General features: G+C 42.5%; 2 protein-coding genes and 1 long non-coding RNA gene across 3 annotated transcripts in view; 1 reads left to right on the plus strand and 2 right to left on the minus strand.

The window, feature by feature from the left end:
- Positions 1–27,500, plus strand: part of LOC123512872 — a 51,599-nt gene that overhangs the window by 23,121 nt on the left and 978 nt on the right. The gene's annotated exons all lie outside the window — the stretch shown is intronic.
- On the minus strand, positions 9,091–14,696 carry LOC123512869 (fibrinogen C domain-containing protein 1-A-like). Its single transcript, XM_045269530.1, is given in 5 exon segments — positions 9,091–9,548; positions 12,499–12,603; positions 13,112–13,181; positions 13,184–13,553; positions 14,010–14,696. Coding segments are annotated over 5 exon segments (717 nt in total). The 5' UTR covers positions 14,016–14,696; the 3' UTR covers positions 9,091–9,382.
- LOC123512866 (ficolin-1-like) lies at positions 17,529–25,887 on the minus strand. Its single transcript, XM_045269527.1, has 4 exons — positions 25,549–25,887; positions 24,036–24,478; positions 23,299–23,406; positions 17,529–18,179 (listed from the first exon to the last, which is right to left on the minus strand). Exons 1-4 carry the CDS (start codon positions 25,765–25,767, stop codon positions 18,014–18,016), a joined length of 936 nt encoding a protein of 311 aa, XP_045125462.1. The 5' UTR covers positions 25,768–25,887; the 3' UTR covers positions 17,529–18,013.

The following is a 27,500-nucleotide window of genomic DNA, read 5'->3' on the forward strand; positions in this document are numbered from 1 at the left end:
AAACGCTTTGCTCCATTACCACGACTGTCTTCACTCTTCAGAGGCCACGGAGATGACTGGCCGTGTTCTCAAGAGCGTCTTTGTGTTTGATATTGTAGAAATGCTGCTAATCTGTCACTGGAACCGTAAAAAGAGACTCAGTAACACGTGTGGCTTCAACAACCTAACCTAACCTAACCTAACCTAACTTTTTCGTAGAGGCTTTGGAAAGTTGTGGAAACGTAGCGCAGAAGTTTAGTCAAAGTGTTTAGGATTTCTCTCTCTCTCTCTCTCTCTCTCTCTCTCTCTCTCTCTCTCTCTCTCTCTCTCTCTCTCTCTCTCTCTCTCTCTCTCTCTCTCTCTCTCTCGTATGCCGTGGTGTCCCGTGCCTCTAACTAATTTCTCTTCTCAACAAGTTAGGCATGACGGGAACAAAACAATGCCACGCTTACTCTTTTGTTTTCTGTCGAAGTTTTCATCAAGTGTTTCTTTTTTTCTTATCATTTTTCTTTCCTGTGTTTATTTAGTTGTTTAGTCATTTTTATTCCGTGTAATGCTTATGTTGCTTTATATCGACTACTACTACTACTACTACTACTACTACTACTACTACTACTACTACTACTACTACTACTACTACTACTACCACCACCATCACCACCACCACCACCACCACCACTAACAACAACAACAATTTGCGTATTTACCTTGTTCATTTCTTTGACCAATTGAAGGGAAGGTTTGGGAGTTGTCGCTTATTAGAAGGCCTTATGGTAATGCTCTCTCTCTCTCTCTCTCTCTCTCTCTCTCTCTCTCTCTCTCTCTCTCTCTCTCTCTCGCCTCCTTTTAATTGTTTTCTGATGGTAATATATGCCTAAGATGGGTCTCTCTCTCTCTCTCTCTCTCTCTCTCTCTCTCTCTCTCTCTCTCTCTCTCTCTCTCTCTCTCTCTCTCTCTCTCTCTCTCTCTCTCTCTCTCTCTCTCTCTCTCTCTCTCTCTCTCTCTCTATCTATCTATCTATCTATCTCTCTCTCTCTCTGACTTTCAACACCTGCAATTAACACCTGACCACTGGGTTTTAATTTCTTTTTTTGTTTATTTCTCCTCCTGCTCCTCCTCCTCCTCCTCCTCCTCCTCCTCCTCCTCCTCCTCCTCCTCCTCCTCCCCGTCCTCCTCATTTCCATTACCTTGTGTTTACCTGTCCTTTCTCCCTTTTATGCTAATTAAAATGACCGTTCCTACTTTTAATTTCAAATGTTAATGCCATTACAATAATAAGTGCGTGAGGTGTGTAGCTTCCTTCGCACGCACACACACACACACACACACACACACACACACACACACACACACACACACACACACACACACACACACACACACACACACACACACACACACACTTGATGTAAACTTAAACTATGCATATTAGAAAGCACACAACCCTCTCCTTGTTTCTCTCTCTCTCTCTCTCTCTCTCTCTCTCTCTCTCTCTCTCTCTCTCTCTCTCTCTCTCTCTCTCTCTCTCTCTCTCTCTCTCTCTCTCTCTCTCTCTCTCCCCTTCCCATCCCATCTCTCTCCGTAATGAGAGAGAGAGAGAGAGAGAGAGAGGAGACGAGACGTGATGGAAGATTAGAAGGAGGAGGAGGAGGAGGAGGAGGAGGAGGAGGAGGAGGAAGGGCCGTGACATTTCAAAATAATACCTTGAAAACGATGTATTGTGAATGATTTCCATGGTGTGTGTGTGTGTGTGTGTGTGTGTGTGTGTGTGTGTGTGTGTGTGTGTGTGTGTGTGTGTGTGTGCGCGCGTGCGTGTGTGTGTGCGCGGGCGTGTGTGTGTTTATGTGTTAGTCCGTTCATCTCTCTCTCTCTCTCTCTCTCTCTCTCTCTAACGAGGCACGGGTGGGATCGCAAGTCACGGCAGTCCCTCCAAGGCTCGTAGGCTGTAAAATCGTGTAATTAGGCCTATAGGAGGGGTCGTTTTGTGCCCTTGTCCCGAGTCCCCTGGGCCAGGACGCGCGGGTGCCCTGGGGTGGGAGGGAGGGAGGGAGGAGGGATAGAGGAGCACGGGATATGAAGGGAAAGGGAGAATAGGATATGTGAAGGCTGGATTTGGATAGGTTAGGTTAGGTTAGGTTAAGTTAGTTTAGGTTGGGTTAGGTTAGGTTAAGTTAATTTAGGTTGGGTTAGGTTAGGTTAGGTTAGGTTGAGTTAGGTTAGGTTAAGATAGGTTAGGTTAGGTTAGGTTAAGATGGGATAGGTTAGGTTAAGATAGGTTAGTTTAGGTTAGGTTAGGTTAGGTTAGACATAATACTGGTAGTTTTCCGGGGTTCATTCTTTTCTTGACCTTTTGTGTTCCCTTCATTTTATTCCATCCTCTCAGACTTGTCCATAACTGAAGTGAAGAGCAAAAGGATAAGTATTAGAGGAAGGAATGAAAAAAAAGGGAGAAATTACAAGGAAAGCAAAAGAATGAAGCCAGAATATTACCCCTTGTTGTTCTTTTCATTTAAGGACACAGTGGCCGTTAGTTTACTTAATTAAGATGTGGCAGGTGAGATCAGGTTAGCTTAGGTCAGGTCAGGTCAAATGGAGGGATAAAAAATTGGGTTGGGTTGGCTTAGGTTAAGTTAGTTTAAGTTGCCTTAGGTCAGATCAGGTTAGGTTCTGTTAGAGAGAGAGAGAGAGAGAGAGAGAGAGAGAGAGAGAGAGAGAGAGAGAGAGAGAGAGAGAGAGAAACAAACTCATATTTCGTTCCTTTTTTTCTTTTTCCTTTTCATTGTCTTGTTTATTTACTTATCCTATTCATTATCTTTCTCATTCTCTATCACATCCTTCCTTTTATCACTTTTTTCTCTCCATCCCATACAGTGTCTTTTCTTACGTCTGTCACTGCACAAGACTTTTTTTTTTCCTTCTCTCACTAGTATTCTGTCCACCTCGCTAATGCAAGAGTTAACCAGTGCTTTCAATCATTCATCCCTCTCTCTCTAGTCAACTCTGGAACTCCCTGCCTGCTTCTATTTTTCTTTCTTCCTGTGACTTGAAAAATTTTAAGACGGAAGATTCAAGACATTTATCCTTCAGTTTTAGATGATGTTTTTGGCCCATGACGTGTTTCCATACTTATTTTGCTTAATATTTCATGATTTTACACAGCTTCAGAAATTCATGTGGGGGATTAGAATAGTGAACACTGCCCATTAATATTCTGACCTCCATAGACTTCCTAATGTCAATAAAATCGTCTAATCGCACACAAATCTCAAGTAAATCCCAGTAAGAACTTGCATCTCATTGGACCTTCTAACTCTTTGTTTTCTTAGCAGTGACGAGTTAAGGGGAGGGGTAGAAGAAATAACCCAGACTAGGCATTAACTGAGGAAATATGTACGTACACCTAACAGCAGAGTGAGTCCACCTGAGTGACTTCACCTAGCCAGCGGGGCTCTATTCTGGCCGTGGGTTGCTGACACCGCCTGGCCTGCGTGTCCGCCCCTCCGTCCAGCCCCGAGGTGTGGCAGGAAAATGAGCACCCCAAGTGACACCTGCGGCGGAGTGCGGTGCGGTGGCTGTCCAGGTGACGCCACACGTGTCCCTAGCGTGGTTTGCCGCGGGTGAGTGGTCTGATTAGGATTGTAGGACACGGGAAGGACTCGGAAGTGTAGGCTAGTGTAGGTTAGCTCAGGTTAAACGAGGTGAGGTAATGGTAAACGAGTGCATAGGTTAGGTGAATGGTAATGAGTATAGGCAGTAGTAGAAGTAGTAGTAGTAGTAGCAGTGGTGGTGGTAGTGGTGATGGTGGTGCTGACAGTAGTAGTAGTAGTAGGAGGAGGAGAACGAGGAGGAGGAGGAGGAGGAGGAGGAGGAGGTGGAGGTGGTGGTGGTGGTGGTGTTGGTGGTGGTATCCATAGCTGTCAACACATCCTCCTCCTCTCTTCTTCTTCTTCTTCTTCTTCTTCTTCTTCTTCTTCTTCTTCTTCTTCTTCTTCTTCTTCTTCTTCTTCTTCTTCTTCTTCTTCCTCTTCTTCTTCCTCATCCTCTTCCTCTTCCTCCTCCTCTTCTTCTTCCTCTTCCTCTTCCTCTTTTTCTTCTTCTTCCTCCTCCTCTTCCTTTTCCTTTTCCTCTTTCTAGTCCTCCTCCTCCTCCTCCTCCTCCTCCCTCAGGTTGCCGCATCATCACCGCCTTGCCTCCAGTAATTATTTTTTTTTCATTCAGCATAATTCCGTCATGTCACTGATCTGTGTTGAACCATGTAAAGAAGAGAGAGAGAGAGAGAGAGAGAGAGAGAGAGAGAGAGAGAGAGAGAGAGAGAGAGAGAGAGAGAGAGAAAAAACTCTCATCTCATTTTTTCATCATTTGTCCTTCTTTTCATTTTTTTCTCGTCTTTTGCAACATTCTACTACTATTACTACTACTACTACTACTGCTACTACTACTATTACTACTACTACTACTACTACTACTACTACTACTACTACTACTACTACTACTACTACTACTACTACTACTACTACTACTACTACTAGCGCCACCACCAATACAGTTATTTCTAACAACAACAACAACAACAACAACAACAACAACAACAACAACAACAACAACAACAACAACAACAACTACTACTACTACTACTACTACTACTACTACTACTACTACTACTACTACTACTACCACCACCACTTTACCTGCTGGGGTTACCTGTGCGGGGCTCCACCTGGCCTTAATTAATGAGTTCTCTTAAGGTAGGAATGTAGGAATAATGTCTTGGTTATGGCTGGCCACGCAAGGGTTAAGATAGCGTGCTGAATGAGCCTAACTTGATCCTCTATGCCTTAACCCTTTACCCTTCATTGTCTTAGGCCTCAAACCTCCTTTTCTTTCAATTATGTAAAGGGTGTGTCAAGGTTGGCATGAGAGAGAGAGAGAGAGAGAGAGAGAGAGAGAGAGAGAGAGAGAGAGAGAGAGAGAGAGAGAGAGAGAGAGAGAGAGAGAGAGAGAGAGAGTGAGTGAGTTTGGTGTTACTATAGCGTGGTCTGCCTCTCGTTTTGACTATAGCGTGGTCTGCCACACGTTTTGACTATAGCCTGAAGTGTATCGCCGCATCGATCTATGCTATGATATTGTATGTGTATACTATTTATTTAAACCTTATAAGTTATATTACCATTTATATATCTATATATTATTTATGTTGATATTAAAGGCAGAGAGGTAAAAATAAACACGCTATCAAATACAATACATACATTTGTTTTAACGGTAAACACTTCGTATATAGTCTAGGAATGACGCGAATACATCATTGGAATTTTTTTCTCATCATCTTCCAGCAAAAAATGATCTGGAACAGCTGACCACCATCACGCGGCATTTTCTTGAGAATCATCGTTTTAGCATCCAACCACGATCGCTCAATTGCCAGAGTGTGTGGCTGTGTGTTCCTGTCGCTGGATCCACATGATGTCGCTGGTGATGATTCACTGTTGAATGCTGGTAACTCATGCCATTTAGATTACTCTCAGGAGGCTACTCGTCTGAATGTATCGCCGAACCATTTGCACATTCCCTTTCAATAATAGGGATTAGAATGTTTCCATCATGGCTACCAACATTGAACAGTGGATCACCAGCAACAATATGAGGATCTAGCGACAGCGACGACAACTCTTAGTAACTTTAAGGGATCTGGCAACCAAGTGAGACCTTTTTTCCCCATCTTTTTTGTCGCTCTTGGCTAGTTTCCCCTCTTGCATAAAAAAATAAAGGCCACGTGGAGGGAGGGACACGGCAGACCTCCGCGCTGCACCTGGGTAGACGACATATTCAGGTGGATCTCACGCTATAGTACCACTGGGAGTTTTGATCTGGTACTTTTGTTTCCTCCTCCTCCTCCTCCTCCTCCTCCTCCTCCTCCTTTCTTCATCCCTATTTTCTTTTTCCTTATTTTCTACCATTTCCTTCTTTCCTTACTTCTTTTCGTTCGTTCGTTCGTTCTTTCACTTCCTTCCTTCTTGTCTTCCTTCCTTCTATTAAAACAAGGATCAAATAATGTAAAGGAGAAATTATGATAAGAATTAACCATAAACGAAAAAAAAAAAAATAGATATTGACTTGATTTCTCATTCTCTGCACACATTACTTCTCTCCGTCTACCAACCTCTTTCTTCCATCTACTCTATTTCACCTCCATTTATCCCTCCCCTCCTCCCTGCCGCCGCCTTTCCTCCATCTCTCCGTTTCTCCTCCCTTTCCTCTCTTTTCCGCCCTTCATGGTCCACTAATCAGGTATTTAATTAAGGTGAAAGGGATTTTGGTCAGGTGAGAGAGAGAGAGAGAGAGAGAGAGAGAGAGAGAGAGAGAGAGAGAGAGAGAGAGCGTATTATATGCTAAATGATTATGGTTTTATTTGCTTCTTGAAAGAGTGACATTCATAGAAGAAAGCACAGAAGTAGGCACAGAGTGATCGGAGGAGCCCAGTGCAGGAGACGCTCACAGAATATGGAGAAGAATTAGAGGTTAAGAAAAGTTAAGAATGTTGCCCGTATCCCCAAGACGGCCAGGAATACAAGTAAAATTCTGTAATAATTAGTTTGTGTCGTGTAGGTCAGGAGAGTCAAAGGCAGCTCACCAAATCGATGAGGGAAGGGAAATGAAAGCCAAAGGTGATGGTTACTATGGAAGTCTCTTAGAAGTGTCCACGAAGGGAAGCATGCAAGACGTGATCCACTTTGGGAGTTGAATTGTCAAATTAATCCTGACAAATAGAGGAGTTAAGTGAGACGTAATAGGTACCTAAAGATGAATTTAGTTTGAGAGTAATTCTAAGGTCAAAGTCAGATAGCAGAGACCTCGAAAGGTTTAAGAGCGTGGGCAGCACTCCTCTGCTCTGACTGCTTCTCAGCCTCTCTTTCAACGCCGAAATGTTGCATCTCTTTCTATATTTTATCGCTATTTTCATGCTAACTGCTTTACTGACCTTGCTAACTGCATGCCTCGCTACATAAGGCTTTCTTTTTCCTCTCACCCTTGTTCTGTCCAACTCTCTAATACAAGCGTTAACTAGTATTTTCAATCATTCATGCCTTTCTCTGGTAAACTCTGGAACTCTCTGCTTGCTTCTGTATTTCCATCTTCCTGCGACTTGACTTCTCTGAAGAAGGAGGTTTTAAGACATTTGTCCCAGTCTTCTGGCTAATTTCTTTCCAACCTTTTAGGGAATTTCAGTCCAAGTGGGCGTTTTTTTTTAGTATCTTGTTGCCTTTGGTAAGCTTCCCTCTTGCGTAAAGAAAAAAAAGCAGACTGAGCTATGCAAGTTGTTGCACAGAAACACCATCCAGCATTGGACTGAAAGTGAGGGCGGAGGAAGTAGGAGGGAACAGAGAAGGGCTACAAACACACGTGTTTTCTGGTGAGGAAAAGATGAGATCACTATAGAAAAAGAAAAAAAAAAAATGAAATAGAGTAAGAACTTGCAGGCGATGTCAAGACACTTTGGGTCGATTTGAGATCAGTCCGACCGTGGTGCTGCATTTCCAGTCCCCTCCCTAGACTGAGGCTTCGTGTATTTCCTCTATTCAAAGTGAAAGATGTGCGCATGCGTGTTGGGTGCAGGTAATGGGGAGTGAATGAAGAAACCTTTCTATAGAGGAGGGCAGGGTGTAACTATTGACCACCATCTTTTTGCAAAAGACACAGTAAGGCGTTTAGGAAGGTGGTGACACGGGGAAGGAGGGGGGACGGTCTGAGGCACCTTCTCATAACGCTCCTAGGCCAGCGCTCAAAAGTCATAACGCCTCTCTGGGAGTAAGCAGCGCTGCGGCAAGTGTCCACTGCCTCCTGTACATGTTGTGTCGTGTTGTGATGTGTGACAACCACTCTCTAATTAAGGTCTCTAATTTACTTCAACTTTACTCTGACCGTTTATTTATCTATTTATTCATTTATTTATTTATTAATTTATTTTTTTATTATTTTGTGCTGTGATGGATGGATACTGTTTTTCACTCTAATCTATCAAGGGTAGTGTTCTTCGGGCTTCTGTCTTGTCACCCACTCTCCTTCTGGTGCTTACAAATTATTCCCCCCTTCTCTCTCTCTCTCTCTCTCTCTCTCTCTCTCTCTCTCTCTCTCTCTCTCTCTCTCTCTCTCTCTCTGCCTCAAACGCTGGCTGCCTTGTCGTCACTCGTGGCAGGCGCTACGTGATCATCGCACTACACCTAATCTGTCTTGCAACATACGAGTATAACTACCAGTCGCTCATCACTAACACTGCCAATGGTAACTGCTGCTTACCTACACTGTCTACACACACTGACGCTCGCACAGCTACAGTGACACCGCACCGTGTGACAGCCACCCCATGATAGCCAACCCTCACTCACACACACACACACACACACACACACACACACACACACACACACACACACACACACACACACACACACACACACACCGCATAGTGTAGTGGTTAGCACGCTTGACTCACAATCGAGAGGCCCGGGTTCGAGTCCCGGCGCGGCGAGGCAAATGGGCAAGCCTCTTAATGTGTAGCCCCTGTTCACCTAGCAGTAAATAGGTATATGTTGGATGTAACTCGAGGGGTTGTGGCCTCGCTTTCCCGGTGTGTGGAGTGTGTTGTGGTCTCAGTCCTACCCGAAGATCGGTCTATGAACTCTGAGCTCGCTCCGTAATGGGGAAGACTGGCTGGGTGACCAGCAGGCGCCGAGGTGAGGTGAATTACACACACACCGCGTAGTGTAGTGGTTGGCACGCTCGACTCAGAATCGAGAGGGCCGGGTTCGAGTCCCGGGACGGCGAGGCAAATTGGCAAGCCTCTTAATGTGTGGCCCCTGTTCACCTAGCAGTGAATAGGTACGGGATGTAGCTCGAGGGGTTGTGGCCTCGCTTTCCCGGTGTCAGTCCTACCTGAAGATCGGTCTATGAGCTCTGAGCTCGCTCCGTAATGGGGAAGACTGGCTGGGTGACTAGCAGACGACCGAGGTGAATTACACACACACACACACACACACACACACACACACACACACACACACACACACACACGTGGAACACTTGGTCAGTTGTTGGAGTAATGAAGGACTGCTCGAGGCAATGATGAATTTATTATCGGCTTATTTTGTTGTTAATGACATTGGTTAGCAAGAAACATTACTCTGGTTATTCACCAGTTGACGTCACATATTTGTTATCAACATTCTGGCAGAATGTTAGTAAATAGTGTAAGATACGTAAGTTGCATGGAGAGGCAGCGGCGGCGGTGATGGTGGTGGTGGTGGTCCTGTGTGGAGTGTAATGTGCGCATGTGTATGATCGTTTCCCGCCGTGCTGTGCTGTGCCGTGCTATGCTGTGCCGTGCTGCAGCTAACAGGAGAACGACTCAGAAAGCAGGTCGTATCTTCATGGATGTCGCATTCAGGGAGTACCTCCACCCTCTCCATTGATTCCACGTGATGCCTCTATGGTCAGTGGTGTCGTGGCCAACATACTGGTAGCCGTTCAGGTTAGAGTCATAGCAATCATCATACCAGTAACCTCCGCGGCGTCTGAAAGGAATGGAACAGTTTAGCAGGAATTTTGTACGTAGTACGCACAGTACGTACACATGTACACTCACTCCTTTGTCATGTAGTGTGTGAGGATACACACTGAGTACTTTTCTTTGACTGAGTGTGTAAGTAAACTATGCACATTGCCTTTTTTTTATGTGGAGGGAGTAAAAAGTAAAATTATATATATATATATATATATATATATATATATATATATATATATATATATATATATATATATATATATATGTGTGTGTGTGTGTGTGTGTGTGTGTGTGTGTGTGTGTACATGTGTACACACACACACACACACACATACACACACACACACACACACACATATATATATATATATATATATATATATATATATATATATATATATATATATATATATATATATATATATATATATATATATATATATATATATATATATATATATATATATATATATATATATATATATATATATATATATATATATATATATATATATATATATATATATATATATATATATATATATATATATATATATATATATATATATATATATATATATATATATATATATATATATATATATATATATATATATATATATATATATATATATATATATATATATATATATATATATATATATATATATATATATATATATATATATATATATATATATATATATATATATATATATATATATATATATATATATATATATATATATATATATATATATATATATATATATATATATATATATATATATATATATATATATATATATATATATATATGAGACGAAAAGGTTTTGATTCCACCCTATCTAATGAAACTGTGTGAGAGGAACCCACCTAAACATGCAAAGAGTACTCCATATACGGGCGTATAAGGCCCTTGTACATATAAGCAGAGTTGGAGGGGCGAGAAAAACTGGCGGAGACGCCTCGGAACGCCTTAATTCAAAGAAGCTGTTTTAGCAAGAGATGAGATGTGAAGTTTATAGTTAAGATTATGAGTAAAGGACAGACCGAGGATTGTGGAAGAGAGACAGTTGAGTGTCATTGAAGAAGAGGGGATAGTTGTTTGGAAAGTTGTGTCGAGTTGATAGATGGAGGAATTGAGTTTTTGAGGCATTGAAAACTACTAGATTTTCTCTGCCCCAATCGGAAATTTTAGAAAGATTAGAAGTCAGGCGTCCTGTGGCGTCCCTGCGTGAGCTGTTGACTTCCTGAAGGGTTAGTCGCCTCTGAAATGACGTGGAAAGATGTAGGGTGGTATCACCAGCGTAGGAGTTGATATGGCAAGAAATTTGGTTAAGAAGGTCATTAATGAATAATAGAAAAAGAGTGTGTGACAGGACAGAACCTTGAGGAACATCACTGTTAACAGAGTATAAGAACAGTGGACGTCTACCACAGCAGCAATAGAGCGGTCGGAAAGGAAACTTGAGATAAAGTTGCAGAGAGAGGGATGGAAACCGTAGGAAAGCAGTTTGGAAATCAAAGCTTTGTGCCAGACTCTATCAAAAGGTTTTGATATGTATAACGCAACAGCAAAAGTTTCACCGAAATCTCTAAAAGAGGATGGCCAAGACTCAGTAAGGAAAGCCAGTATCATCAGTAGAGTGACCTTGACGGAAGCCATACTGGCGATTAGATAGAAGATTGTGAAGTGACATGTTTGTGAATCCTCCTGTGGAGGATGGATTCAAAAGCTTTAGACAAGCAAAACATTGAAGGTAAAGGGCAGTAGTTTGAGGGATTATAACGGTCTCTCTTTTTAGGAACAGACTGAATATAGGCAAACTTCCAGGATCCAGGTTCCACTATCTCCAAGGATAGAGATCTCCGCGAAAGGATAGAGGGACAGAATGTGCTCCACTGTAGAAGTTAAATGGTCAAAGAATTTCTTATAGTCAGAGGAGTTAGATAGGAGAGACAGCACAAATAAATTTAGTTAGAGAGTGACTTTTGAATCAAAGCCAGATGGTGGAAAACTCGCAAGATTCAAGAACGTGGGCACAAGGTCAAGTCAAGTATTTGCGCACATGGACACAACATCCAACTTTGGAACGAAAATGAGGATAGAGAAAGTAGGAGGGAAGAGAGAAGGGGTTATAGTCAGTAGCCTCAGACAACTGTGTTTCGGGGAGGAAAAGAAGATGAGGTTTAGTAGAGGAGAGGTGGTGTTCCACAGATTGAAAACTAGATCAACGACCGTAAATGATGCAGAAGTTAATTAATGAAGAAAAAGTTGAGGGAGGTGTCAAGACATTTTTGGTCGATACTGAGAGAGCAGGTTGAACTGCTTTATGGTCCCCTCCCTAGAAGGGAACTCCAAAGCTGGATTTAAAGTGAAGGATTTATGTGTACTAAGTGCATGTAGTTTTGTGTGAAGGAGGAGAGTTGTCTTTAGAGAACAGGTTGTGACCTCCTGCTTGAGTTGTGAGACACAAGGGAAACGTTCAGCGAGATCGCAACTAGCTGCTTTGATGGGAAGTTCACAGCATCTCCTTAACTGATCCAGACCAGAAATGACCAGACCAAAACTGCTCCAGAACAGAACTAGAGCTATTAGACCTCGCTATGATGTGTTGTGTTTTGCTGTGTTGTGCAGTGTTGTGCTTTGTTATGGCATTTGCCTTCATGTTGCCTTGTACTGTGTTCTGTTTTGTAACAGCACCTGCCCTCGTGTTGTTATGCTGTGTTTTGTTACGCGGTGTTATGTTGTCTTGTGCTGTGTTGTGTTTTGCAGTATTTTGTTGTGCTATATTGTGTTGTGCTGTGTTGTGTTGTATTGTTTTTTGCTTTGCTGTGCTAAATTTTGGTGTGCTGTGTCGTGTTGTGCTGTGTTTTGCTGTGTTATATTATGTGACAACATTTGTGTTCGTGTTGTGTGGTCTGAGTGTTGAGTTGCGTTGCATGACAACACTTACTCTTCCGCACAGTTGGCACTATAGTTGTCGTTGTCAGCATCACGGGTGGTGAATGGCATGCCGTTGTGTCTTGCTGCAAAGCTGTCCCCTGCGTCCCCGCTGTAACTGTTAACAGAAACACACACACACGAAAAAAAAGAAAAAAAAAGATGATATTTTATTCATCTCATTCCATTTATAGCTGTCTATCTATTAATCTGTTATATCAATTTATCCACTGATAGAATGAGAAACAGAAAAATAATAAATCTAAATAAAAAAACACGAATAGAAGGATACGGAGGGTGAGTTTCCCACGAAAGGACACTAAAGCTTTGATAACTACATTCCTTAGAGAGTTCTTTTATTATTGTAGACCAAATTACATGGACGAAAGCGACAAAATTCTATGCATTAATAGCCCAAATATATATATATATATATATATATATATATATATATATATATATATATATATATATATATATATATATATATATATATATATATAGAGAGAGAGAGAGAGAGAGAGAGAGAGAGAGAGAGAGAGAGAGAGAGAGAGAGAGAGAGAGAGAGAGAGAGAGAGAGAGAGAGAGAGAGAGAGAGAGAGAGAGAGAGAGAGAGGCAGCCTCACCTTCCAACACTGAGGCGGAACTTGGTCTCCGGAGCGCCCACGTGGAAGAATCCGTACTTAGCCCACCGATGTCCTCCTCGTAATCGTGCAGGTCAATTCGCAGCTGCTGCAGGGTGGTGGAGGTCAGCTGGTGCAGAAGGTCAAGGCCCAGCCAGAATTCACCCTCCAGGTCGCCGAAGCCCAACCGATACTCGATCCAAGTGCGGTAGAAATCTTGGCGGACGGCGTCACTGGTGCGCCGCTGGAAGACGGTCCATCCCCCGCCGTCGACGGTGTGGTCACAAAACACGGTGACGCGGTGGTGGGGTTGCCCAGGGTAAGGGTATACCTGGCGCAGGCCGCTCCCGCTGTCCCCGGAGTCCAGTAAGTCCTTGCAGTGACGTGGCCGAGACTCCCATTTGTTTACAGCAACACTGACCTGCTGCACCACTTCCTTTGCCTCCTGTAAAGCGAAGGGCAAACAAAGTGACCATGTTTACGTCACACGTGGCGGCGCAGCTCGTCGTCCCGCATTGCCACTCATAAACATCCAACACAAACTTAACCTGCAAGTTGGCCAAATGACTTAAGAAAGTGACAAAACACAACCCAGAATCAAATTTCAGCAGATCACTCTATGTCAAGAAAAGTAACTAGCAAACTAAATGAGGAACATATTATCCGATTATCTTTAATGTTTATATATTTGGTTCTCGTTAATGAATACATACAAACACTGATGGAAGCATACTTTGATAAATAGGAAAGAGTTCGTCTGTAATAATAATAATAATGATAATAATAATAATAATAATAATAATAAAAATAATAATAATAATAATGATAAAAATGATAATAATACCTTTTCCCTTGAGAGCATTCTGGCTCAAGATTAGACACATGCAGGTCTGACTCTTACCTCCATGAGGGACGCGTAGCGGCTGTCCTCTTGTCCAGTGCTACAGAAGTCCAGGGCAGCAGCCACGCAAGTGTCACTGTAGCCTGTGACCGTTAGTAGAGTAGACAGAAGGGAGCGATCGTCCTTGAGGCCTGAACAGCTGTTTTCCTCATCTGGGGAGGCGTGCTGCTTGCCTGGGCCATGGCTGCGACCATGGAGAGCACCACAAAGAAATGCATCGCCAGTAATATCTGGCTAGAGCACCGAAACAGTGCGACTTTAACGTAACGCTGCGCAGAGGAGAGTGTCGTGTGTCTAGAGCTGTGGTTGCCTCGTGGGCCACAGCACACCACTTCAAGACTCGTTGTGTGTTGTGTGTGATGAGAATAGACGTGAAGCAGCTGTGGCCTTTATGAATCTCATCGGTCCTCAAGGAGACTCTTGTTTGTGTTATTAAATGAAGTGGCACTTGAATAAGGGCACCGTGGCTGCTAGTGTGCCCTCATTCAAGTCGGCGTCAGATGAAGCAGGATTGTTGCAGCTTTGTATGTTGTAATACGTACGTACGTACGCTCATTTGTTTCCTGTGGACCAGGGCTAAAGTTACTCCTTTGGGGCCAAAACATTACCTACTTCATGGATGGGTCAGGAGAATTATTTTGTATGTACTACTTGGTACCAATTCAATTATATTTAAATACGTACGTAGGTCAATTAGAATTAAATTTGTAAAATGTTTCAGAGAGAGAGAGAGAGAGAGAGAGAGAGAGAGAGAGAGAGAGAGAGAGAGAGAGAGAGAGAGGCTGGGATTCCACCACCAATGCCAGCTCTCTGTAGTTCATGGGCTTACCTTCTTTCTCCAACCCTGCTCCACCTCGTTCCCCACTGTCTCTGTCTTTCTTTCTCTCCTTATATCTTTTTGTATTATTTGGTAACTTTTCACAATTTATTATGAAATCTTTGAATCTTTTTTCATGTTTAAAGGTCTCTCCGCATCCTAAACGTGGCATATGAGCGCGGGGGAGTGCGACGTTACTGATACCTCTACCTGACCTGACTCGCCAGTCATTCATGAGTTGTGGTTGGAGAAAGGGGTCGTGAACTGTGGAGGTGTGGCAACATTGGAGGATAAGCTGTTAAAAAGCGGACTGCAACTCAGAGGTCCAGTTTTGAGTGACTCGAACATAACCATTGTCGCGCTTCCAGTGTGTGTGTGTGTGTGTGTGTGTGTGTGTGTGTGTGTGTGTGTGTGTGTGTGTGTGTGTGTGTGTGTGTATCTGTCACCTTGTGTTTCTGTTCCTTCATGATACACCTCTGGATCTTTGCTATGGAAGTGGTTGGGTATATGGAGAAATACATCAAGCGGAGAGGGTTAATGATGGATGGAGGGACGAGAACCTTTCATTGCTTTAGTGGAATTGACTGACATTTTGAAGAGCGTTTTCATAATGGTAACGATCCTTTTACCACCACCACCACCACCACCACCACCAGGCTTGGAAAACAGTCGGTTAGTTATTACGAGAAGCTGATTAATACTATGTTTGTGACCTTTGAAGCGAGCAAAAGAGAGCAAAGCGCTTCATGTTACCTATCATCATACAACCACCACCACCACCACCACTACTACTACTACTACTACTACTACTACTACTACTACTACTACTACTACTACTACTACTACTACTACTACTACTGCTGCTGAATAGAAAGATGCTTAAACATCTGTCACTTCGCAATCTTCTGTCTGATCAGCAGTCAAGGTTGTTCTACTGGTGATCTTTTGGCTTTCCTTACCAAGTGTTGGTCATTTTCTTTTAAAGATATCGGTGAAACTTTTGCTGTCGCGTTAGACATATCAAAAGCTTTTGTTAGAGACTGCCATAAAGCTTTGATTTTCAGACTGCCTTCCTACGGTTTCTATCTTTATCTCTGCAACTTTATCTCAAGTTTCCTTTCCGACCGTTCTATTGCAGCCATGATAGAAGGCCACTGTTCTCCTAAACCTATTAATATTGGTGTTCCTCAGGGTTCTGTCCTGTCACCCACTCTTTCTATTATTCATTAATGACCTTCTTAACCAAACTTTTTGCCCTATCCACTCCTACGCTGGTGATACCACCCTACATCTTTTCACATCCTTTTAGAGACGATCAACCCTTCAGGAAGTCTACATATCATGCAGGGACGCCACAGAATGCCTAACTTGTGATTTTTCTAAGATTTCCGATTGGGGCAGAGAAAATCTAGTTGTTTTCAATGCCTCAAAAAACTCAATTCCTCCATCTATCAAGTCGACACAATCTTGCAGACAACTATCCCCTCTTCTTCAATGACACTCAACTGTCTCCCTCTTCCACAACGAATATCTTCGGTCTGTCCTTTACTCATAATCTTAACTGGAAACTTCACATCTCATCTCTTTCTAAAACAGCTTCTATGAAGTTAGGCCTTCTGCGGCGCTTCCGCCATTTTTTCTCGCCCCTCCAACTGCTTACTCTGTACAAGGGCCTTATCCGTCGCTGTATGGAGTACTCTTTGTATGTTTGGGTGGGTTCCACTCACACAGTTTTATTAGATAAGGTGGAATCAAAACCTTTCCGTCTTATCAACTCCCCTCCTCTGACTGACTATCTTCAGCCTCTTTCTCACCGCATTTCTTTCTATCTTTTATCGCTATTTTCATGGTAACTGTTCTACTGATCTTTCTTACTGCATGCCTCCCCTCCTGCGGTCTCGCTGCACAAGGCTTACTTCTTCCTCTCATCCTTGTTCTGTCCAACTCTCTAATGCAAGAGTTAACCAGTACTCTCAATCATTCATACCGTTCACTGGTAAACTCTGGAACTCCCTCCGTGCTTCTGTATTTCCGCCTTCTTATGACTTGTCTTCTCTTAAGAGGGAGGTATCAAGACATTTGCTCCCAAATTATGGCTAACGCTTATCTTTCCTCTAGAGAACCAGCACCCAAGTGGGGCTTTTTTTTTCTTATTTTTTTTTTTGTCCTTGGCTGGCCCTCTCTCCTACTATATGAAAAAAAGTGGTAGTAGTACAGGTAGTAGTAGTAGTAGTAGTAGTAGTAGTAGTAGTAGTAGTAGCAGCAGCAGCAGCAGCAGCAGCAGCATCAGCAGCAGTAGTAGTAGTAATAGTAAGTAGTAGTAGTAGTAGTAGTAGTAGTTGTTGTAGTAGTAGTAGTAGTAGTAGTAGTAGCAGCAGTAATTGTTCTAGTAGTCGTAGTAGCCGTAGTAGTAGTAGTAGTAGTAGTAGTAGTAGTAGTAGTAGTAGTAGTAGTAGTAGTAGTAGAAGTAATTGTGGTAGTAGTCGTAGTAGTAGTAGTAGTAGTAGTGGTAATAGGTTTGTGGCGTTGTTTTCGCGGGTGTTGTGTGGCCGCGACGGGCCGTTGAGGACGTGGCTTCTCACCCTTCAACACAGTAGTCAGCAGTGTTTGGTAGCGTTTTCCACCTGCGTTTGTCGCGTGTTTGCGTCTCTCTTGGTGTGAAGTGGAACACTTGGTCAGTTGTTGGAGTAATGAAGGACTGCTCGAGGCAATGATGAATTTATTATCGGCTTGTTTTGTTGTTAATGACATTTGTTAGCAAGAAGCATGATGCACTGCTGCACAGTGAAGGAGAGAGAGAGAGAGAGAGAGAGAGAGAGAGAGAGAGAGAGAGAGAGAGAGAGAGAGAGAGAGAGTCCTTTTCTTGTCAATACATATAGCTACGTGTACAGGATTGTGAACAAGACATGAGGCAAGAGGCAGTCTTATCACTTAGAGGTTGGTGTGGATCTTACAGGGGGACAGGGCAAACATGAGGGAAATAGACCAAGGTGTGCAAACGTTACTCGAGTTATTCACCAGTTGACGTCACATGTTTGTTATCAACACTCTGGCTGAATGTTAGTAAATAGTGTTAGATACGTAGGTTACTTGGAGAGATGGTGGTGGTGGTGGTCATGTGAATAGTGTAGTGTGCACGCCTCCTGCCGTGTCGTGACGTGCCGTGCCGTGCCATGCCGCAGCCAACTCAGAAGGCAGGACGCATCATCATTGATGCAGCCTTCAGGGAGTAGGTCGTACCTCTCCAGTGACGCCAGGCGATTCCTCTATGGTCATCGGTGTCGTGGCCAACATACTGGTAGCCGTTCAGGTTAGAATCATAGCAAGCATTATACCAATAACCTCCGCGGCGTCTGAAAGGAACGGAACAGTGACAAAAGAGTTAGCATGAATATTGTACATAGTACGTACACATGCACACCCACTTCTTTGCCATGTAGTGTGTGAGGATGCACATACTACATGATTTGTTTTCACTGAGTGTGTAAGTAAACTGTGCACATTGCATTTGCTGCAAGTCATGATAAAAGTGTTGTTTTGTGTGAAGGCAATGTGCCATGATTGAGGGAAGACATGCAGACTGAGCGCGGCTCCCTCTGCTCACCACTGCGTCCGTCGCCGCTTCCTCCCACTCACTATGTAGTTGTGAAATGTTTCTCTCAGGATCCATCTCTCAGATCCATTTCTAACTCTTGTATTATTTCATTAGCCTTTCACTTGAGTCTCATTTGTTGAATTGAGAAAAGTGAACTTAAGTTTGATGGTGGCTGAGGAAGACTGCAAATGTGGTGTACTATTTCACTGATCACAATAAAGGGACACACAACTTGACTACTACGTATTTATTTTTGAACTGTAAAGGTCGCAGCCTTCGCGCAGAGCAAAGCCCCGATGTTGGATGTAGTACGTAGAGCCGTGGCAGGTGTTCCAAAATGGCAGATTGTCACGTATGGTTGGTAACTCACATGCCCTGTTTGGCAGGAGCCGTTACGAATCATGTAGGAATTAGATTTGACCCACCAAATGGCAAGGTCACAGGCAATAAGGAGGAGGTAGTGGACAATTTAGTCCCAGTGAGGTCTAATATCACTAGTTCTAATCTGGAGCAGTTTTGGTCTGGACCAGTTCACCCGAGGGGGGAGGGACTGCTGATAACTTATCAGAGCTAGTTGTGAATTCGTTGACCCTCTATCTTTGTGTTTCTCACAATTGAAGGGGACAATCACAGCCTGCCTTCTAAAGACAACTTTCCTCCTTCACACAAAACTACATGCATTTACCAATTATACCCTTCACTTGAAATGTAAAAAATGGTTACTCTAACACTCGGAATGACTTTCTGGTAATTAGGTCGGAATGCTTTCTCGGTGTGAACCAAAAAACTCTTCCCCAGTCAACTTTTGTTCAGTAACTTCTGCAACATTGGATGTCTTAGATGTAATTTTCAATCTGTGGAACACCACCTCTCATCTACTGTACCTCATCTTTTATTTTCCTCATCGAAACAGCTGTCTGAGACAACTGACAGTAGTCCCTTTTCTGTTCTTCTACATTCTCTATCCTTATTTTCTTTCCAAAGCTGGATGTTGCGTCTATGTGCGCAACGACTTGTCTTGCTGTCATATCCGCACTCTTGAATCTTCTAAGTTTTCCACCAGCTGGCTTCGATTCAATAGTAACGCTAAATTTATTTATGCTATTTATCTCTGCCCTAACTAATTTGATTGTAACAGATTCTTTGACTATTTAACTTCTAAATGAGAGCGCATTCTGTCTATCTATACCATCGCAGAGATCTCAATTCTTGGATATTTCAATGGTAATGACTAGGTTTGGCTTTCTTCTCATTTCACTGATCATCTTGGGGAAATAGGCTTCAACTATGCAATCCTCTATGACCTAGAGCAACTGGTGCAACACCTTACTCGTTTTCCTGATCTGCTTGGAGATACGGCCAACATTTTTGACGATTTCCGTACCTTTAATCCTTCTGCTTATGCTGTTACCCTATCTTCTCCATTGGGCTCCTCTGATCACAACCTTATATCTGTATCTTCCCTTATTTCTCCAGCTTCTACTCAGGATCCCCCAAGGCGGTGGCGTTTCGCCAGTTTCTGGCAGTCAGAGGGACCTGAGTCTGAGTTTCCATGGAATGATTACTGTTTCCATGTCAGAAACTCATCTCTGTGCAGAGCGCAAAACATTACATAGTTAGCAGTTGGAGGGTGAGAAAAAAACTGGCGGAGATGCCTCAGAACGCCTAACTTCATAGAAGCTGTTTTAGTAAGAGATGAGATGTAAAGTTTCCAGTTTTGATTATGAGTAATGGACAGACCGAGGATATTTAGTGTATAAGATAGGGACAGCTGAGTGTCATTGAAGAAGAGGGGATTGTTGTCTGGAAGGTTGTGTCGAGTTGATATATGGAGGAATTGAGTTTTTGACGCATTGAACACTAAGTTTTCTCTGCTCCAATCAAATATCTTAGAAAAATAATAAGTCAGGCATTCTTTTGCGTCTATGAAAAAGATGTGGAAAAGTGTAGGGTGGTATCAACAGCGTAGGAGTGGATAGGGCAAGAAGTTTGGTTAAGATCATTAATGAATAATAGGAGAGTGAGCGACAGTACATAATCCTGAGGAACACCACTGATTTAGGAGCAGTGGCTCTCTACCACAGCAGTAATGGAATGGTTGGAAAGGAAACTTGAGATAAAGTTGGAAAAAGAAAGATAGAAACCGTAGGAGGGCAGTTTTGAAATCAAAGCTTTTGCCAGATTCTATCAAAAAGCTTTTGATATTTTCTAACACAACAGCAAAAGTTCCTCTGAAATCTCTAAAAGAGGATGACCAGGAAATCTAGAAGATCACCAGTAGAGCGGCCTTGACAGAAACCATATTGGCGACCTGAGAGAAGATTGTGAAGTGACAAATGTTTGAGAATCTTTCTATGAAGAATAGATAAAAAAGAAGACAACTAAGAAATCAAAGCTGTAGATCGATAGTTTTAGGGATTGGAAAGGTCACCATTTTAGGAACAGGCTGAATGTAGACACACTTCCATCATGAAGGAAAGGTAGAAGTCGACAGGTAAAGTTGAAGAGTTTGACCAGGCAAGGTGCAAGTACAGAAGCATAGTTTTTGAGAACGATAGGAGGGATCTCATCAGGCCCATAACCCTTCCGAGGGTTTATGCTAGCGAGGACATAGAAAACATCGTTACGAAGAATCTTACGAACTGCGCCCCTTAATTGAAGGCATGAAATAGTCAGAGGAGGGAGAAAAGGGAGGTCCAAGTCCAGAATCATCCAAGGTGGAGTTATTAGCAAAGATTTGAGAGAAGAGTTCAGCTTTAGACAGATGAGATGGCAGTTTTGCCATCAGAATGAAATAAAGGAGGGAAAGATGAAGAAGTAAAAGTTATTGGAGATGTTTTTGGCCAGATGCCAGAAGTTTCTAGGGGAACTGGAGTTTGAAAGATTTTGACATTTTCTATATATGAAGGAGTGTTTAGCAAGTTGAAGAACAGACTTGGAATGAAATAGGACAAGGTGCAGATATGAAGTTGTGATCGGAGGAGCCCAATGGAAAAAATAGGATAAAAGCATAAGCAGAAGGATTAGAGGTAAGAGAAAGGTCAAGAATGTTGGCCCTATCCTCAAGACGGTCAGGAATACGAGTAGGGTGTTGCTGTAAGTTATGGAGGATAGCAAAACTGAAGGCTAGTTCACTTGGATAGTCAGTGAAGGGAGAGGAAAGTCAAAGCTGATGGTGAACATTGAAATCTCCAAGGATGGAGATCTCCACGAAAGGGTAGAGGGACAGAATGGGCTCCACTGTGGACGTTAAATAATCAAAGAATTTCTTATAGTCAGAGGAGTTAGGGGAGAGATAGACAGCATAAATAAATTTAGTTAGAGAGTGACTGTTGAGTCGAAGCCAGATGGTGGAAAACTCGGAAGATTCAAGAGCGTGGGCACGAGAGCAATTCAAGTCGTTGTGCACACAGACGCAACATCCAGCTTTAGAAAGAAAATGAGGATAGAGAAAGTAAGAGGGGACAGAGAAGGGACAACTGTCAGTTGCCTCAGACAGCTGTGTTTTGGTGAGAAAAAATGAAATTTAGTTGTGGAGAGTTGGTGTTCTACAGATTGAAAATGAGATCTCATTCCACGAATGTTGGAGAACTTGATGAAGAAAAAGTTGAGGAAAGTGTGAAGACATTTTGGGTTGTAACGGAGAGAGCAGTCCGACCTGGAGGGAATTTATGGTCCTCCTCACAAAAGAGGATTCTGGGGGTGGTTTGAGAATCACCATTTTTATTTCAAGTGAAGGGTGTGTTTGTAGTAAGTGCTTGTAATTGTGTTGTGTTGTGTTGTTTTGTGTTGAGTTGTGTTGGAATGTGTTGTATTGTGTTGTGCTGTGTTGTGTTCTGTGCTGTGCTGTGTTGCGCTATATTGTGTTTCGTTGTGTTGTGTTGTGCTATGCTGTGTTGTGGTGTGTTGTGTTGTGTTATAGTGTACTGTGTTCTGTTTTGCTGTGTTATATTGTGTTCTGTGTTGTGTTAAGTTGTGTGGTGTTGTGTTGTGTTAAGTTGTGTTGTGCTGTGCTGTGTTATGTAGTGCTCTGCTGTGGTGCATTGTCCTGTATTGTGTTTTGTTGTGCTGTGCTGTGCTGTGTTATGTTGTGCAGTATTATTTTGCTGTGTTCTGTTTTGTTGTACTGTGCTGTGTTGTATTAAGTTGTGCCGTGCTGTATTGTGTTGTTTTAAGTCGTGTTGTGCTGTTTTGTGTTAAGTTGTATTGTGCTGTGTTGTGTTAAGTTGTGTTTTGTTTGTTGTGGTGTGTTGTGTTATGTTGTGTTGTGCTGTGTTGTGTTAAAATGTGTTAAGTTGTATTGTGCTGCGTTGTATTTTGCTGTCTTGTCGTGTGTTGTATTGTGTTAAGTTGTGTTCTTTTTTGTTCTGTTTTGTGTTATGCTTTGTTGTGGTGTTGTATTGTGCTGCGTTGTATTATTTTTTGCTGTATTGTGTTGCGTTATGCTGTGTTGTATTGTGTTATGTTGTGTTGTGTTGAGCTATATTGTGCTCTGATCTGTTATGTTGTGCTGTGTTGTGTTGTGTTGTGTTGTGTTGTTTTGTGTTGTATTGCGCTCTGTTGTAATGTGCGGTTTTGTATTGTACTGTGTTGTGTTGTGTTGTGTTGTGTTGTATTGTGCGGTGTTGTGTTGTGCTGTGTTGTGTTGTGTGTGTTGTGTTGTCTGGAGCTGTATTGTGCGGTGTTGTGTTGTGCTGTGTTGTGTTTTTTCTGTTGCATTGTGCTGTGTTGTGTTAACTTACGTTGTGCTCTTTTGCATTCTGCTGTGTTTTGTTAAGTTGTGTTGTGTTGTTTTGTGTTGTGTTGTGTTGTGTGCCAGCACTTTCCTTAGTGTTGTGTGGTCTGAATGTTGAGTTGTGTGGCATGACAACACTTACCGTTGGGCACAATGCCATTCATTATTTTTGTCGTTGTCATCATCACGGGTGCTGAAACGCATGCCGTTGTGTTTTGCTGCTAAGCTGTCTCCGGCGTCTCCGCTGTAACTGTTAACACAACACACACACACACACACACACACACACACACACACACACACACACACACACACACACACACACACACACACACACACACACAAGAAAAGAGATAATTAACATTTCATATATCTCACTCTATCTTTCTGTCTATATATGTTTATCTATGTATCTATCCAGCCTTCCATCTATTTATCCATCGACGAAGAACAGGGAAACAATACTTCAAAAGAATTAATAGGACTAAAAGGATACGGGTGATGAGAATTTCCCTTGAAATGACACTATAACTTTTGGATCTGCATTCCTTAGAGAGGCGTAACTTAAGAGGGGACCTGATACACGAACTCTGTAACTATCTTAGGCCAAATAGTAAGGACCACATCAACAAAAGAGAGAGAGGGAGAGAGAGAGAGAGAGAGAGAGAGAGAGAGAGAGAGAGAGAGAGAGAGAGAGAGAGAGAGAGAGAGAGAGAGAGAGAGAGAGAGAGAGAGAGAGAGAGAGAGAGAGAGTGAGAGAGAGAGTGAGAGAGAGTGAGTGAGAGAGAGAGAGAGAGAGAGAGAGAGAGAGAGAGAGAGAGAGAGAGAGAGAGAGAGAGAGAGAGAGAGAGAGAGAGAGAGAGTGGGGGGCAGCCTCACCTTCCAACCTTGAGGCGGAACTTGGTCTCCGGAGCGCCCACGTGGAAGAATCCGTACTTAGCCCACCGATGTTCTCCCTCGTAATCGTGCAGGTCAATTCGCAGCTGCTGCAGGGTGGTGGAGGTCAGCTGGTGCAGAAGGTCAAGGCCCAGCCAGAATTCACCCTCCAGGTCGCCGAAGCCCAACCGATACTCGATCCAAGTGCGGTAGAAATCTTGGCGGACGGCGTCACTGGTGCGCCGCTGGAAGACGGTCCATCCCCCGCCGTCGACGGTGTGGTCACAAAACACGGTGACGCGGTGGTGGGGTTGCCCAGGGTAAGGGTATACCTGGCGCAGGCCGCTCCCGCTGTCCCCGGAGTCCAGTAAGTCCTTGCAGTGACGTGGCCGAGACTCCCATTTGTTTACAGCAACACTGACCTGCTGCACCACTTCCTTTGCCTCCTGTAAAGCGAAGGGCAAACAAAGTGACCATGTTTACGTCACACGTGGCGGCGCAGCTCGTCGTCCTGCATTGCCACTTATAAGCACCCAACACAAACCTGATCTGCAACATGGCCAATTGACTTAAAAAAATTGACAAAACACAATCCAGTGAGAAAAGTACCCTATTGTTTGGAGCAGAACAAAAGATGAAACATAAGGGTGAGTATTATCAGAGAGAATCTGTGTTGTTCCATTTGTGGAGAGGTGATTCAAGCTTCTCTTGTTTGTATGCAGTTATTTACTAGATTAACATTACAGATATGATTCAACTCTTTGTCATGCTTAGAATTTTAATGTGAAAAATACATTAAATTATCATTTAATTTACCATTGACCAACTTTAATAGCAGGAAGTTGTCTCATACGACTCAAACAAATAATGACTCGAAGAAAACAACACATGATTAAGACATAATATTGATAAAATAGATGATCAAATCAATCAATCAACTGAACAAAAAGGGAACTTGAGATGAAAGATGTAAAATTTTTATGAATCTTTGATATAAAAATCATTATTTTTTTTTCAATATTGTGTGTGGTAGTGTAGGGTTTCCTAACTCTTACCCGTTTTCTTCTACATTGCGTTCTCTCTTTCCTTATCACACAAAGTTTATTTTTTCTCTTTCTGTAAAAGACATTCACTTTCTGCACATTTTCATGTACTTTCCCTAGAGATACAAATCACACATCTTTTTTTCATCTTAATTTCTCCTCACACTTGTACCTATCACACAAGTACATATACGCACACCAATATATTTATTCCATATATAACATTGTAAGATGGTATATATACTTAGTCAAAACAAACACTGATGCAAGCACACTTTAATGAGTAGGAAAGATTTTTGCTAATAACAACAACAACAACAACAACAATAATAATAATAATAATAATAATAATAATAATAATGATAATGATAATAATAATAATAACAATAATGACAATAATAATAATAATACCTTTTTCCCATGAGAGCAGTCTCACTATGTGTTATACAGTTATAAGCTAGCCTGACTCATACCTCCATGAAGGACCTGTAGCTGCTGTTCTTTTGATCAATGCTACAGAAATCCAGGGCGGCGGCCACGCAAGTGTCACTATAGCCTGTGATCGTTAGTAGAGTGGACAGAAGGGAGCGATCGTCCTTGAGGCCTGAACAGCTGTTCTCCTCAGTTGTGGGAGGCGCACTGCTTGCCTGGGCCATGGTCACGACCATGGAGAGCACCACAAAGAAATGCATCGCAAGTGATATCTGGCTAGAGCATCTAACCAGTGCGACCTTAACAGACCGCTGCGCAGCGGAGAGTGTCTGGAAGACTGGGTGCCTCGCGAGCCACAGCACACCACTTCAAGCCTCGTTGTGTGTTATGTGTGACGAGAATAGACGCGAAGCAGCTGTGGCCCTTATAAATCTCACGAGCCTTCAATGAAACTTTTGTTTTGGTTATTAGATAAAGCGATACCTGAGTAAGGGTGCCCGGGCTGCCAGCATACCTTTCATCTCACTGGCGTCAGGTAGAGCAGGATTGTTGCAGCTGTGTATTTTTTTTTTGTGGAGTGTTATGAGTGGTTGTGAAGAGGGGAGGGGGAGTAGGACATGATACTGCCTTCCACACCACGCACTGACATGACTAATTGTTATTGGTGACCTTGATAATATATTTAGGGAATCTCAAGCCATGGTGAGGCAGAACATGGGAAGATAGTGGTCTGAAGCATTTCGGCGTGTTGTTTCCACTATAGCAGTGGTTCCCAAACTTTTTGTGTCCACTTGGAGATGTGGTGCAGTCTCCACGTACCACCTGGTTCCACAAAAATCAATTCTATCAAATATGAATTTATTCACAAGTAGAACACTTAAATTAATCTAATGCAAATGATGTATCTGTTTCTTCTCCACCAAAAGTGCTCATGTACTCTTAGAAGGACTTCGTGTACCACCAGTGGTACGCGTACCACAAGTTGGGAACCACTGCTCTCTAGTCTGTTCCATCTATGAATTCCGTTTTAGATGTTGCTGATTCCGGAATTCCCATGAGTGCTGCACTTCCAGTTCGACTGCCAATTATCAGATTAAAATCGTCTCTCTCTCTCTCTCTCTCTCTCTCTCTCTCTCTCTCTCTCTCTCTCTCTCTCTCTCTCTCTCTCTCTCTCTCTCTCTCTCTATATCTATATATATATATATATATATATATATATATATATATATATATATATATATATATATATATATATATATATTACATTTGTATGAGAGAGAGAGAGAGAGAGAGAGAGAGAGAGAGAGAGAGAGAGAGAGAGAGAGAGGCTTGGGGATAGGCATGTAGGGAGACAATTCTAATTTGATAGTTGGTGATCGAACTGGCAACGCCTCACTCACGGGAATTTTGAATCTGCTACACCTGAAACATAATTCATAAATGGAACAGACGACAGTGCAAACATGCCCAAACGCCTCACAATACGGTTTTGTCATCTTCCATGAGGTAAAAGTCGGGGTTGTAGCCTCCATCTTGCTTGGTGGCTAGAGAAAAAGTGTGGCGTGAGCCGTGACACTTGAAGTGACACGACTTGGGCGTGGGATCCAAGGGGGACACGCCGACCACCACCAACACATCTTGACAACATTTGAAAACATTTCTTAGAATTTATATAAATCGTTGTTATAATGCTAAACATCGACACACATAATGTAGCTTCCTTTACTATAAACGGAATACATAAAGTATCACATTCAAATAGCACATGAATGGGATATAATTCAACTAAAAGAGAGACGCACGTACGGAGATTGATTTGGTAGTATGGCTAAAAGTAAACGACGTTACCTGTCCCACCCTTAGCGGACTTCATAGATGGAACCGACAATAGTCTGAACAAGGGCTTTACTCCGGTGATTCTTGATCAGGGCTAAAGTTGCTTCCTTCTTGGGACAAAAGCATTACCTTTTCATTATTCATGTACTACTTGATA

Source organism: Portunus trituberculatus, chromosome 34 (genome assembly GCF_017591435.1).
Source record: "Portunus trituberculatus isolate SZX2019 chromosome 34, ASM1759143v1, whole genome shotgun sequence".
In the NCBI taxonomy this organism is placed as follows: domain Eukaryota; kingdom Metazoa; phylum Arthropoda; class Malacostraca; order Decapoda; family Portunidae; genus Portunus; species Portunus trituberculatus.